At 39.2% G+C, this 14,959-nt stretch overlaps 1 protein-coding gene across 1 annotated transcript in view; it reads left to right on the top strand.

Moving 5' to 3' along the window:
• The window catches only part of EIF3A (eukaryotic translation initiation factor 3 subunit A), a 33,583-nt gene extending 19,587 nt beyond the window's left edge, over positions 1-13,996 (top strand). Inside the window, exons 15-22 of the mRNA XM_074875397.1 lie at positions 19-141; positions 1,118-1,271; positions 2,286-2,470; positions 4,037-4,125; positions 8,598-9,328; positions 10,642-10,816; positions 11,242-11,411; positions 12,720-13,996. Of these exons, the coding sequence (XP_074731498.1) occupies positions 19-141; positions 1,118-1,271; positions 2,286-2,470; positions 4,037-4,125; positions 8,598-9,328; positions 10,642-10,816; positions 11,242-11,411; positions 12,720-12,961 (1,869 nt within the window). The 3' untranslated portion in view covers positions 12,962-13,996. The remainder of the gene's footprint in view (positions 1-18; positions 142-1,117; positions 1,272-2,285; positions 2,471-4,036; positions 4,126-8,597; positions 9,329-10,641; positions 10,817-11,241; positions 11,412-12,719) is intronic.
• The last annotated feature ends 963 nt before the right edge of the window (positions 13,997-14,959 follow it).

Here is a 14,959-nt window from a genome sequence, read left to right as displayed (position 1 = left end):
TATATTTTCTATTTTTAGATCACCACTTTGCAGTTGGAGCGCGAGAAAGCCCTTGAGCATAAGAACAGACTCTCAAGGATGTTGGAGGATAGAGATTTGTTTGAAGCCAGGCTCAAAGCATCACGACGAACAGTTTACGAGGTACACAAGATATGGTATTGTAATAAAATATTCCCCTAAAGTGAGGAACTAAACTTTGACCCAGTGATTCTTCATGGAAACTAGAAACAGATGAGTATCTAGAATGGCTCAGAGTTACGGAATTTTTTATTTCCTGTTCTGACTAAAAAATAAATTTGTGCACCCATTCATAGATACTATCACTTACCATTTTTGACAACTTCTGGAATAGCTTATATGGAAAATAAAAGGTAAATTATTTCTATACAGCTGTTAGAAAGAGATCATTGGGTAGCATATGAGCAGCCATCTGTATCTGTACAAGTGCTTGGACTTACTGTGGTGATGGAGTAATACTGACAATAATATTGAAGCTGAGAAATAGAAATACTTGTCTATTTTTTTTTAATCTTTCTGTTTGAATCTGGAAATTATTTTGACAGTTCAAGAATTCTTCCAGTTATGTTTTATGTTTGGAAAATTTAATAACAAATTGGACCATGAGGGCAGGGAAAAATTGTGCCTTTGTTTCTTGCTCTACATTTTTAAAATTCTACATTTGCTGAAGCTGTTCATAGCTTTGATTATTTGGGTATGTTGCAGTAATAACTGTTTAAAAAAAAAAAAAGGCAAAAGAGGTATTATGTTAAATTAAGAAACTGCAGATGATTCTTTGTAACAATATAGGTAACTTTAGGTAATGTATTTTAGGACAGGTAGATTATTGTTCAGGTAATTCCTTTTCTGAAAAAGCAGGTGAAGGACTAAAATTGTGCATGGTGATTGTCTTCCTCCTAAGTAGGAATATGTTCCCTTATACAAAATCAATTGCAGAATACGTTGAAATGGCAAACAGGTAGTTGTTTTTCAGTGGGGCAAAGTTAATATGTTGCGGTTGGTTTGTATTTCTGAGCAGCTTTATTTAGCAATTTGTGTAACTGTCTGGCTCTTAAACATTACAGTTCTGGTGTTTTCATGTGTATTCTTTGTATTTCAGGATAAACTCAAGCAGTTCCAGGAACGGTTAGCAGAAGAGAGGCGTAATCGTTTGGAGGAACGCAAGAAACAACGCAAAGAAGAGAGGCGCATTACTTATTACAGAGAAAAGGAGGAAGAAGAACAAAGATTACGAGAAGAACAGCTGCTTAAAGGTATAATCGAGACTGTGATTATTTTATCCTTTGCGTCCTTGACCCATTCCGGGTTTGTACGCAGCAAACTTCTGGCTTCCCTGTTTCATGATACTGGAGGAAGTCTTTTCACTTTCAGTCAGCGGTGAAGACTGTGTTCATTGCTGGTAGATACTGTACCTTCACATTTTACCTAATGCACCTTCTGAATGCTTAGGCGTGCAGCATAGAGATGAAAGTAAAGCTTTGGAGGAAGAAGGGAAAATGAAAGCAAATGAATGCTTCCTGCCCTCCCCTCCTCCCAGATGGAGGAGATAAAATAAGGGAGGCTAATGAAGAATTGAGTCTTTGATTTTAGTTGTTTACTTCGAGTTCTGGCCACTTGTTTGTGCACATCTTAAAGAGACTAGAAAAGGAATGTTGGTGTCAGATGAGGAACTCAAAAATTGTAAGCGACTCACTTTTCTTTGTGAATTGCATTTTCTGGTAGCCTGCTTCAAGGCTTTAGAGGAGGAAGAGGTGCTAGGCATCCTGTAACGTAAATTTGTGTCCTACTTGTCACTTGGTGGAGGAAGATTTTTATGTACCAGAGTTCATAATTGTGCAGTACTTAAAAACCAAACAAACAAAGAAGCAAGCAGTCCTGAATATCAAATTTCTGACACTGCTAGCTGTTTGACCTTTTCTAAGGAAGGGATCCTCTACTATGCTTGAGAGTAGTTACCAGTATTTTAGCTGGCTCATTTGTGGTCTGTACATCAAATTAACATAACGTTTTCTTACCTTTCTTGCTAGGTGTTGTTCAAGATGTCACATTAATGGATGTATCAGGGTTCCTTTTCCTATTGAGTTAGGATTCTTCTAGAAAACAGGTTCTGTGGTTAGTTAAAGGCATCTTGTGAAATGCTTGGATTTTTTTTTTTTGTAATAAGGAGTCAAAAGGGGAGATTGTATTTTGTAACCCTTCTGTGGATTACAGCAAAGTAATGGAATTTATATTGGTAATATGTTCTATTTATGTTTCCAACTCTGCAGAGCGTGAGGAAAAGGAACGCATTGAGCGTGAGAAACGTGAGCAGGAACAGCGTGAATACCAGGAACGTGTCAAAAAACTGGAAGAACTGGAGAAGAAAAAACGTCAAAGAGAAATGGAGATAGAAGAAAGAGAGCGTCGTCGAGAAGAAGAAAGGAGAGGTCTGGATGACCCCTTTTCAAGAAAGGTAGGTAATACCTGCAGGTTTGTTTTCGTTCTGACTGCTCCTTCTTCTGTGTATCATTTGGAAGACGGTAGCATTGCAAAATAGTAGGTTAAGATTTTTTTTTTTGAAGTTGTGGCATAACTGGCTAATTTAATAGTGAAGTTATTGTCACTTAGTTTCAGCTCACTGTCAGGATCTGGAATATGTAGTTTAGTAATAAAGTCAACAAAGAAACTACTAAGATCCAAGCTGTTTACAAACTAAACTAATAAAGACTAAAAAGAACACTGAATAAAATTTTCTTTAATGCAAAAGAAGGAAAGCTATATTGGAAGCAAGTATAGTGACTCATGCCAAAATCAGGCATTAGAGTAGATACTGAAGGAAAATCCCAGACTGAACATAGAAGCATAGACTTATATTTTATAAGAAATATGCAGTAACATAAAACATAAAAACAAGAGGTGTGTGCAACTTCCTACTTACAAATCTAAGTATTGGGGAAGATCATTACTCCAATCCAACAGGAAACAAACCAAAAGTTATTTGCAAATAAATGTTTAATGATTTAGAAGAATGTGACTGAATACCACAAACCTACGCTCCTACTTTTTCAGAAGTTATCGATAAGAGAACTAGTTTTAAATTTCATCCAGCATAGCCGTTGTCTTTATTTAATGCATGCTTTGTTGAGTAACACTATGAAGATAAGTGATCAGAGCTTGTATAAATTGTTTTGATAGTCTATCTGGTAAATAATCATCACAATCACAGAATAGTGGATCTGTGAGATCTTGCCCAACCTGTGTATTCCCCATAGTGAAGTGTAGACTTTGACAAATAAAAACACTTTTCAAGGAGCGGTTTAAAACCGGAATACCCTTTTGTAAAGAGGTTGGTTGATAATGTGAAATTGGGTATTTTATATGGTTTACCTAATTGGCTTCTTGTGGTGGAATTAAGGAATAAACTATGTTAAAAATAGTGTAAATGGTTTGTCTTTGTCCAGCAAAGGGAAGAGACATTTACCTTTATTTAAAAAAATTAAATTATTGTTCTGCCCTGCATCTAAGCAACCTGTGTGAATCACAGATACCTCATCTGTTCTGTGCATTGAGGTACTCAGAACAAAATGGTCACTGCTACAGAGAGCTTTCAGTTTATTCAGTTACATCTTATGATCTGATTAGAAAGCACCAAAGCAAATAATTCTTTGATTTCATTCCTACTGTCATTAAACACCAGGAAAGTGAAACTGTTAGAACCTCTTTTTTGTGTTAACAGGTGTTAGCTATGGCTCGCTGTAGCTGTTGTTCATACACTTGTTAGTGTATTTGCATATACCCTACCCTACTAGTAAAGTATGTGGCACAGAGGGAACCATACTGGTTTTTAAACTGTGTCAGAAACGGTAAAGTTACTCAGTTAAGACCATACTTAAATTATTCAAACTCTTGATAGTTCAGTATTCTCTACAGTGTAACAAGGGAGTTTTTAATGATACGCTCTGAAAGGAGTAAATTATATGTGAAAATGTTAATTTTAAAGTATTCAGAGAGAATGTTCCTAATTTCTTTTGACACATAGGAATCTCGTTGGGGTGATAGGGAGTCTGAAAGCTCCTGGAGAAGAGGTGGTGAGGCAGAATCTGAGTGGCGACGAGCACCAGTGGAAAGGTAATCATTGGGTTACTAAGCACCAGTTGTACTGGACTCAAAAGATGCAGGCTCCCTTTTTGTTGCTACTGCTAAAGCTGCACTAACTGAATATTATCTCATGCCTCTACATCTCTGAAAGTTGCCTTGTATTAAAAAAATTGCTTTGTAAGGATCTCAAAATGAGAGGCTTTATCTTGGAACTGCATTCAGATAACATTCCTGTTTTATTTATCTTAGATATGTGAAAGCTAGCAGACACCTTTCTGCATGTGATAAACAACTTGCTTGTTTTCTTTTTTAAATTAAAAATTTCTGTCCCACTCAAACATTGGTGTCAGTGGTATAAATACAGAGTGGGGAAGGATGACAAGCAAATGCAGGGTTCCTGGATGATAAAACTGAGATTTTCCATTTAGAAAATTGACAGTAATGTATAAGAATAGTAAAGTCAAAATTCAGAGTCTTAAACTATTCAGGTCCCAGAGTGAGTCACAGAGCAGAAAATATGTGCTATAATCTAAAAGTTCTGAAAGACTGTATTGAACAGAGAAGGAAGGATTTCTGAAGGAAGAATATTCTGAAGGTACTTGTCACCTTTTTAAAAAAACCCCGCTTGTTCACATCTGTATATTTTAGGGGGTTTGGATATGTTCATTAATAATGAAGACTGTTTATACAGGTGTAGCAAACAAGATCTTTAATGCTTGTCCATCCCTCTGCTACACAACAGGATGAGTTGTACCTAACGTATTTCTGATGGTGCACGTCTAGTTGTTCTTAGAAGCCTGTGCCCATGGAGATACCGCTGCTTGTTCCAATTGGCAGTATGTTTTAGTGCTTAATTAGCCTTCCAGGTAGATAGATTTTTTTTTTTATAAATGTCTAGCCTTAATTTCCAGTGCAGCAATGTAAATCCGTTACAGCTAACTCTGACTCCAGCGGAAGCAAATTAATTTACTCTTTCTCTCTCTAGTAATTTCTTCTAACATATTGGAAGAGTGTGATTTCTTGATTAAAAAAATAGTCTTTCAGTCTTTCCTTAAAAGCTATGTTGTCATGCTTGGTAGTGATCCACTTTCTCCTGTATTGCAAAATCAAAAATTGGATGAAACTCCTGGGTGAAGCCTTTAAGTATTAACATATTGCAGAAGCGTTTAATGCATCTGTTTATATGCTTCAATGTGATTTTTTTTTTTCCCCACACACAGAATGATACAGGTGACCCATATTCATTTTTTAATCCTTATAGAGTTTTTCTGCATAAGTGTTGTCTTAGTCATTTATCATTCAACTTTTGTAGTAATTGAGCTCAGTGACTGCTAAGGAGTTAAAATTAGGTATATTTTGAATTATTATGTAGCATGTTTGGTAAAAATTTCCTTCTTTTGCTAAAAGGAATATACTGAGGAATACTAAAAGGAAATACTGATAGCAGTCAAAATTAATATCTATGGAATTTTAAGTAAAGCAGTGTTTCTCAATGATTTTCTTTTTGCTGAACTAGGAAATAGCAAAGTAGAAGCAGTGATGCTCAGACATAATTGCAGAAGAAAGGTGTAATTCTGCATTCTTTAGTAGCCCTTAGTCTACCTTCAGTTGGATTTTAACTCTAAAGGGAAAATGTGTTGGATACCAAGACAGCAGTGCAAACCTAACTGTGAGTAAAGTAATTCCAAACTGTATTTCTGAATCGAGTGATAAAGGCACTAACATAGAGGACAGACCATCAGATTTAATTTGCAGCATGTATCTAGTTGTAAGTACAGTTATTGGATATATGCATTAAAAAGTCCTTAAGGATGCTAGTACAAGGAGAGGAGCTATAAAATTTGATTCTCAGACAGTTTCTTATGGAAATGGCACAGTCGTGGTGTACATGCCATATTGGTACATAGGCCCTTACAGCCACAGAGCAACCACTTGTACTATGCAGCAGTCCCCAGAGTGCTGGAGTCCAGGTGATGTTCTCAGTCTCTTCCATACCATGGTTCCAGTTACAAGAAAAAACAGATTTTACAGAAAGGTAAAAGAGTCCAGGAAGGGCTGTCTGTCTCTTGGACTGCTAGTGGCTTTGTTATGAGTTAACAACTAGACTGTATTTGCTTTCTGTACTTCACTGTGCAAGAAAGGTAGTTACTGTAAGAAACAAGAGGAAAATAAAACTAATGATGTAATCTTATAAGGAAGAGAATGAAGTTTTCTGATACAAAAAAAATATTACAAATATTGTGATTGCTGGAAAAAGAGGTTAACATAGAAGTTCTATGTAGGAGTTAAATTAAAAGCCAGTTGATTTAGTAGAAAAAGTAATTTTATGGTGGTACCTCTTGTTCTTTCTCTAGATCACAGAAAACCCATAAAATGCTCTCAGGAACTGGGCACTTGCTCATTGAAACAGTGAAATGGCAACTAATACAGACCTGGTATTCACGAAAAGTGGTGGGGCAGTGCTGCCGGCTGTCACACTTGGCACAGCTCATTAGAGTTGCTGCTGCCACAGATTGCTGTCCCAAAGGATCAGCAAACCCGTATGTGCTTCTGGTCAAGAAATCTGAGAGCCAAAATGTATGGAAAAGGGGAGTTGACCTCTAGTTTATGTCTGTGCTGTTTGTGCCTGAGTTAAGACAAGCAAAAAAAAAGTTAGAAACCTGTAACAGTGGTAGACACTACAGTGTGAACTTTGCCAGCAAATTTCTGCTTTATTTGGTAAAGCTGTCTGCATACTTGCAGCTCTCATAGATCTGTGTGTAGGGTTTTTAGAGGTATTGAAAAATGGATTCTGTAATAGAAACTGGATTGCATGACTACCAGTGACTGCCATTCAATAATATTCTTAATATTCATGCATCCCTCTGTTCTTATTAATTTATCAGATACTGTTTGCCTCTTAATTTCAGTAAACTTTTAAAGTGGGAGTAGGATTTCTAAGAGGGAAGGAAGGACAAAAGCTGAAATAGGAATACTAAAGTTGTCAAACAAGAAAAAAATGTGGAAACAGAGGCATAATTTCACCTGCAACTAATAGTTTAAAAATTAGAGTAGTAATACTTTAAAAATAGATTTAAAAATCCTAAAACCCTGAAAGAGTACCTAAGTATGAATTAATTAAATACTTGTTCATTTGGTGAACTTTATAATGGTTTCTCTACATGTCTTTTATGTCAAAATAATCAGATTTTTCAAAGGAGAAGATTATCCAATTTGAGTCTAAATGGAAGTTAACAATTTCCATGTCTTATTTTTCTCTCACAGCTCAATGGTAATTGCATTTGCTATTATTCTTCCAAAACTAGGAAATGGGCTGCTCACAATTCCTCAAAATTCTTGAGATGCACAGTTGTCACACTGTTGCCTCTTTGTTCTCACCTCTTGGAGTCCTACATTTGCTGTTTTATTGCAAGTTGTTGCTGTTCTTTTGTTTACATTTTAGTAGCATAGTGGATTTCTAAACCTGTAAGGTTTTTTTGTTTTGGTTTGGTTTTGATTTTATTTTTTGAATCCATGAGATTCAACCCCAGTGCAGCTTCTCTTCTCTTGTCAAGAAGCAGATGCCAGTGCATCTCTATTCCTTGTTTCTTTTTATTTCTGAGGAACTAGCTTAGGAAGGTTAATTTTCTGAAATAAATTAATCTGGTGACAAAGCCAAGGTTTATGGTCTAAGTGTATGTGTAAAATCTGTAGATATTGAACTAAAGGGTGTGTCCAGAGAAGTGACAAGAGTGGAAGGCTCTAAGGGTTGTTCAACAGTGTGTGATCTTTTCAGTATTAAAAACCCAATTATATTTCAGAGATGAACTTGATGAGTCAATAGCCCAGGGAAGATTATCACCAGTTCTTTACTTCCCACGTACATCCTAGTAAGGAGAGTCTGGTGCAAGCACTGACAGCCTGCCAGAGCCTGGTGCACCCTGCTTGCTCTCAGGCAGCAGCAGCAGATTGTCACAAGTTTACTACATTGTCCTGCTGTATCCAGTTGTGGATGCTTGTCAGTGAAAGTATTGCCCATCTGTTGGGCTGGAGCTGTGCCAAAGCATATGAAAATGGGAATCGGATTGTAGGGTTGGCATGTGCATGAAGAAGAAGGGGTACTTACTTGATGGTTGTGGGGTTTTAATACTGGTTCTTTGAGACTTAGCTTGAGTTTGTCAGATTAGGGTTGGTGCAGAAGCCAAACCTCTTCTCTGTTGTGTTGCAGCAGATAACTGACAGGGGACTGTAGTTATCCCCTTTGAACTGTAGTTTTGAAGGAGATGATAAACTGTTCAGTCTTTACTGAAGCTGTAGGGATGGTGACCCACCACTTTCCCAGAGCAGTGAAGGCGATTAGAAGGTGCATTTGAAAACTGCAAGCTCTGTAAACGTGTTTGCAACCACACATCAAGTGGATGCATTCAGAAATGGCCTTGAGGGGTTTGGAGCTGTCGATTGAATGTGTAAAGCTTTCCTGGATGTCAACTTCTACTTTTTGCTCATTCCTTGTGGTTTTATAGAGATTGGCGTCGAGGAGAAGCAAGAGATGATGAAAGACCTTTCCGACGCGGGGATGATTTGCCCCGACGCGGGGATGATCTGCCCCGACGTGGTGCTGCAGAAGAAAAGGAACGTCCTTCTATGGAATCAACGGAGGACAGGCCACCGAGGCGCGAAGGAGATGAGGACAGGCCACCGAGGCGCGAAGGGGATGAGGACAGGCCGCCCAGACGTGGGTTGGATGAGGACAGGCCGCCCAGGCGTGGTTTGGATGATGACAGAGGAAGCTGGCGGGCTGCAGATGATGACAGGGGTCCCAGACGTGCTTTAGACGACGACAGGCCACCCAGACGTGCTTTAGACGACGACAGGCCACCCAGACGTACTTTGGATGATGACAGACCACCCAGGCGCGGCTTGGACGATGACAGAGGCAGTTGGCGTGCAGCAGATGACGACAGAGGACCCAGGCGTGGGCTGGACGACGACAGGCCGCCCAGACGGGCTTTGGATGATGACAGGCCACCCAGGCGCGGGCTGGATGACGACCGGGGCAGCTGGCGTGCTGCAGATGACGACAGGGGTCCCAGGCGGGGGCTGGATGATGACAGGATGTCTAGGCGTGATGATGACCGGGGACCGTGGCGCAGCGCAGATGATGACAGGCTCTCCAGGCGAGATGATGACAGGGGTCCGTGGCGTAGCGGTGATGATTCAAGGCCGGGTCCTTGGAGACCGTTTGGTAAACCAGGTAAAATAGAATAATATAATGATCTTCCCTCCAAAGCGTGTGTTAACCTGGTAGATAATGGTTGTAATGTACTTGGTGCCAGAGATGGGAGAATCAACTCTGAAAATGTCTGGATTAATTTGGCTAATGTGGACACTCCTTTACTTTGTATAATTAAAACTTTTAATTTGGTTGAATTAAAAAAAAAAAAATGCAGCAGTGTTGGTTGCTTGCCTGGAAGATAGCTAAAGGTCATGTAGTAATGCTGGTAATTTACCCATGGGCAAAACCAAACTATGTAAGTTGAGTGCTCTGGTGGGAAATAAACATTCCAAGTAGGTTAGCACACCTTGGGCTCTTTCCCTGCCCCCTCTATATGTCTGAGGAGGATTTTGATACAGCGTTCAAGTGGGACTGGTTTTGATGTGTACAAAGGTATTCCTGTTTTTACCATTCCTTTTTTGCTTTTATGTCTACCTTTCTTGAAAGTCCTGCTTTGAGCAGGAGTTTGGACTAGATGACCTGAGGTCCCTTACAGTCTGAATTACCCTATTCTTGTATAGTTTATTTCTAGTCTTATGTCTTGTTGATGGTGACTAGAACAACTGTTTCTGATTCTTTTCAGAACTGTTGATGATGTTTAAATGGTAGGTATTATTTTGATTTCCTGGTTGTTCTTATTCAGATTTATGTATTCACAGGTGCCACATCAGCTTTTACAGACATTAATTCTGTAATCCAAACCTGTAGAAAAGTTACTGTAAATCTCAAAATTCGCACTCCAATAGCTTTCTCCTCTTTCCTATTTAAAGACAAAGCAGGCTGCATAATAAAGAGCTCCCATTCATAAATAACTGAATGATACTGCAGGAGGCACTGTGTAAGTAGATGATAGATGACAGTCATATTTTAAAGTAGTGCTTTAAAGTAAGTTCTTAAAAGATTTGTTCGCCTAAAATCTCACTTGTAGATTTTCACAAAGGAACCTGCTGTCTAAGCTACCCTTTACTTCCTCCTGCACTTGTTTTGCACAAGACCCTTGAGGAGTTTGTGGTTTCTGACTGAAAACTGCAAGGTGTAATCAGCTCTGCTGAACTGTTACAGGCAGCCCTGATAGATGAGGTATATATCGCTGTCTTTCTGTTAAGCAGTTTCTACAGTGTTTTGTCTATGGCTCCCACTCAATATGCACGCTTTTTACAAGCATCTGGAGTTGGATCCTCAGGGATCAAAACTTGAAGAACCAGTTTCTGTGAGTGAAGTAAAGGATTCTTTGTCTACAGAGAGATCAGAGGTCAGTCACAAATTCCTTTGACTGTGTTTCTTACTTGTAGGGGGATGGAGAGAACGAGAAAAGGCTCGTGAGGACAGTTGGGGGCCTCCCCGCGACTCCAGACCTCCAGGAGACCGTGAATGGGATAGAGACAAAGAACGTGATGAAAATGAAAAGGATCGTGAGTTTGACAGAGAGAGAGATTTTGATCGAGATGATCGCTTCAGGCGTCCCAGGTTTGGCTTCTCTGTTTAAATACTTCTAGAATGTTTCTGTTGGGGGGGGGGGAAGTGCCCTGATGATAAATAATATGACATTGCAGAGTGAAAGGAACAGTGGTTGGTTTGTATGAAATTAAGCACTTTAAGGGAGTAAATGGATAGTGGCATTTTGGGGCCTTTTTGGTTTGTTATTTTTAAGAGGACATGAACTGTTTACAGAAGGAATTCCAAAATGCTTTACTGCTTTTTTTTTTTTAACCTGTTATCAAGAGAATTTCATGTTAGGCTCCAGAAAAGCAGAAAAGGTTTTTAAGTATGTCAGTACGTTAAATAGAGACCCACAGGGCCTGAAAATATCTGTGTTGTGATTTACTGCTTCTTTCCATAGCAAAGGTAAAATACTAACATTTAGTCTTATTTTACATTTTGAATGGCTAAAGGGATGATGCTGGTTGGAGAAGAGGACCAGCTGAGGAAAATTCTAGCTGGAGAGATTCAAGTCGTCGTGAAGAATGGGACAGAGGTGGTCGTGACATGAGAGATCGACGTACTGATGACAGAGATCCACCCCTCAGAAGAGGACCGCCACTCCGATCTGACCGGGAAGAACGTATGTTTATTTTAGTGTTCCTCAAGGTTTACATTCATTATAAGGGCCTTCAAGTTACTCTGACAGTGCTAGGATGTGGGAAAATGGGAATAAGTTGTATTTTCAGCTAATTCAACTCCCTTTGCATAAGCAAAGTAATAGAAAGAAGTTTTAGTGAAATTGAGAATTCTTCCTTGAATCTTGACTTTTTTTAGTTGTGCTCATAGTAGCATTTCACATCTGCAGTAGAAGGACAACATTTTAAATATGCAGTTTTCATAGTAGGATTATGTTCAGGGTGACTGAAATTCTTCTACTTAAATTATCAAGATAGACGTCCCAGAAAGTAATTTCTGGCTCATTTCTTAAAACCATTAAAATACAAGGGAAGTATTTCCAAACAAGGCCTTATGGGTTTCACACTACTAATGGTACTGATTTTGATGAATGACCTATTTTAATTGCATACATTAACCTGCTTTAATGATGTACTAATCCTTTGCCGTGTTTTAAAAATACAGCACCAGCAAATACATGTAGCCTGAGATACCACATCTTCCCATTTTGGCATTCTCACGTTCAGAACCTCATTTGGTCTCTGTCCCGAAGGCAGAACATGTCATACAGGACTTCAGCTGGCAGAAAGGCTGAGGGTTCTCAAATGTGGGGATTTTTTGGAAAAAAAAAAAAAAAAATTATTTATGTAACGCATCAAGAAGTTTTGGTATTTGACTGGTTTGGTATCTGACAGAGCTTTGTTCACACATAGCTGGGGTAGAGTTCTTAACAACCTTTTGGTGGGAATGAACAATTCTACATACAGTAAAGGATGGTGAGTGCTGATCCCAGCGGAGCCATGTAATTGTTGCTGTTTATACCCTGATTTCAGTAGGCTGAAGAGTAATTTGCTGTTTTCTGAGACAGTGAACACCTAAACATTTTCCACAAGTGTTTTTAAGTCAGGATTTTTCTGTTTTCAGGGTTCAGTAGTTTCTAAGGAGACACTTCTGTGCATTTAATTCTGATAATAATATAAGAATATATTTTTACATCATAAAGTCATGTACATCAATAGAACATTCTTACTGCAGTTATTGTGTTTTAAAGATGACACTTGGGTTGCTTACAGTGATCCCAAAACTGAAAAGAGGCTTGAGTAGTTCTGTTACTTCACTATGAAATTAAACTGTTTGCCTGTCATCATCGTATTACCTCTTGGCAAGGTTGACAATCAGTAAATCAGACTGTACAGGGCGTATTTGTTTAAACTCTTGCAGGCTGCTGGTGGAGCATGACAAAGGTTGTTTCATTGTCTTTCTGTATTTGTAGCGAGCTCATGGCGGCGTGCAGATGATAGGAGGGAAGAACGTGGAGAAGAACGTGAAACAGTTCGGCGATCAGCTCCTGCTCCTGCTGCTCCTCCAGCTTCTGCTCCCCCACCAGCATCAAAAGATCGAGAAAGAGATGGGGAGAAGGAGAAAGGTTCCTGGAAAACAGAAAAGGAGCGTGAGCCCCTTCGCCGTACTAAAAATGAGACAGATGAAGAAGGGTGGACCACTGTACGACGTTAAGTGAAAATCACAGAGTTTAACCAATGTTTTAGCTTTGATTTGATCGAATCCATGGATTATATTTGTGCTTATAAACATTCTGAATTGGAATTCTTTAACAAATGTTTTGAGGTAACATGAAAGCATGAGCTTGAATTACTTACTCATATAGATTGATCATGCACAAAACTCACAGCAGAAGGTTGGAAATTGAATGCCAGTTTTTGAAATTTCAAAATGATGCTTATTTCATGGGTCATTTGTTGCTAAAATAAAAAGAAGCAAGCCCAACAGCTGTCTTGAGTAATGCTTCTATCTTGCACCAAAACAGGCTGACCTTTTTATTTTTAGTCTTTCTTAATTTGGAATGGGGTATTATCGTCACAGAACATGCATCTGAAAACACCTCTGTTCACACAGTAGAATTATTGAAAAAGCAGAGCGAAATCCATTTCCATAATTAGCCGAAAAAATATAAAAGCCCTCTTTTACATAGGTATCTTTGAGGGCAGGCTGTTTCTGAGACGTATTTTATCACTATCTGAATTCAGCAAGTTGTTTAAATTTGGATTAAATACAATAAACATAACGAGCATTAGCTACACTGGGGTATTTTCTGTAGATTTACTTGAATACACAACGCCTCTGAGGCCATTTTGCAGTCATCGTTCCAGTAATGTATACTGCTGCGGTGTACAACCACAAAACTTCAAGCTTTTACAATTTCAGTGTTTTGGTAAGCATATGGCTATGTATTTTCTGTTGCCAATATCACAACTGCTTTTTCCATTACTGGATAATTCATGCCTTTCAAGGATTTATAAATATTGTCATATTTAAAATGTGTGGTTTTGGAGAAATTGTTGAATTTTTCCCCCATTCTTTGTCTTCAGGGTCAATTCTTTCCCTTTCCAAAAAAGTGATTTGTAGTAATGGCTGTGTTGACTTCAATTTTGGGGTGTGGTAACAACGATTAACTATCTGGTCATACTGAAGCCAACACAGAACTTGCTGCTGTGTGTTTCTTCAATGATAAATAAACAACTTAAGGAATTAGCTGCTACAGCGTCTTGATTTTAGTAACTTCCTGCAATGTACGTTAATGCAGAACAGCTGTAAACAACTCCTTTTGTACGTGTACCTGTTCCTGTACTGGCTGAAGGAGAATGTGAGAAAACTTGCGGTAGTTTCTTCCTGAGAAACCTGGTTTCATTTTAGTGTTTGTGAACAAAAGTTGTAATCGTCCTCTTGTCCTTTTCCTGCCCTCTGAGTTACCCAATACTGGTAGGCTTCTCAGGAAAAACTTGCTCTCACAGTCATCTTCTGGGGGTCAGATTTTTGTGTCTTTGGAGCTTGTCCTGTCACTGCTTGTTAAGTCAGAATTCCTCTAGAGTGTTTTCTAAGCCAAAAAACTACTGTATTGTTTGTTGTACAGTCCTACAAAGGATGGAACTAGAGGGCGGCAGCTATCCTGTAACAGTGCGTACTGGCTACCTGGAGTAGGGGGTGTTGCTGCTGTTCAGCTGCCTCTTGCTGTCCTTACGTTCTGTGTCACAGGGTCATTCCTCTTAAAAGGGACCCCAGGAGCTCACTTCACCTCTGGCTGGGAAATTACTCTGTTGCTCAGAAGCACATCTCTCCAGCGTGGTCTTGAAAACCTCCAAGGATGGAGGCTACACCGCCTCTCTGGGCAACCTCGTCCACTGCTTGACTGCTCCCAGACTGAAAAATTCTGGACTCAGAGAATAGTTTGGGTTGGAAGGGACCTCTGAAGGTCACCTAGACCATGAGCAGGGACATCTTCAACTAGATCAGGTTGCCCAAAGCCCTGTCCATCCTGGCCTTGAATGTTTCCTTGGATGGGACATCTACCACCTCTCTGGGAAACCTGTTCCAGTGTTTCACCACCCTCATCGTAAAAAATTTCTTCCTTATATCTAGTCTGAATCTTCCCTCCTCTAGCTTAAAACCATTGCCCCTTGTCCTGTTGCTACAGGCCCTACTCCTGTCCCCACCTTT

This window comes from Strix uralensis, chromosome 7 (assembly GCF_047716275.1).
Source record: "Strix uralensis isolate ZFMK-TIS-50842 chromosome 7, bStrUra1, whole genome shotgun sequence".
NCBI lineage: Eukaryota > Metazoa > Chordata > Aves > Strigiformes > Strigidae > Strix > Strix uralensis.
This window is presented reverse-complemented; position numbering and strand designations above follow the sequence as displayed.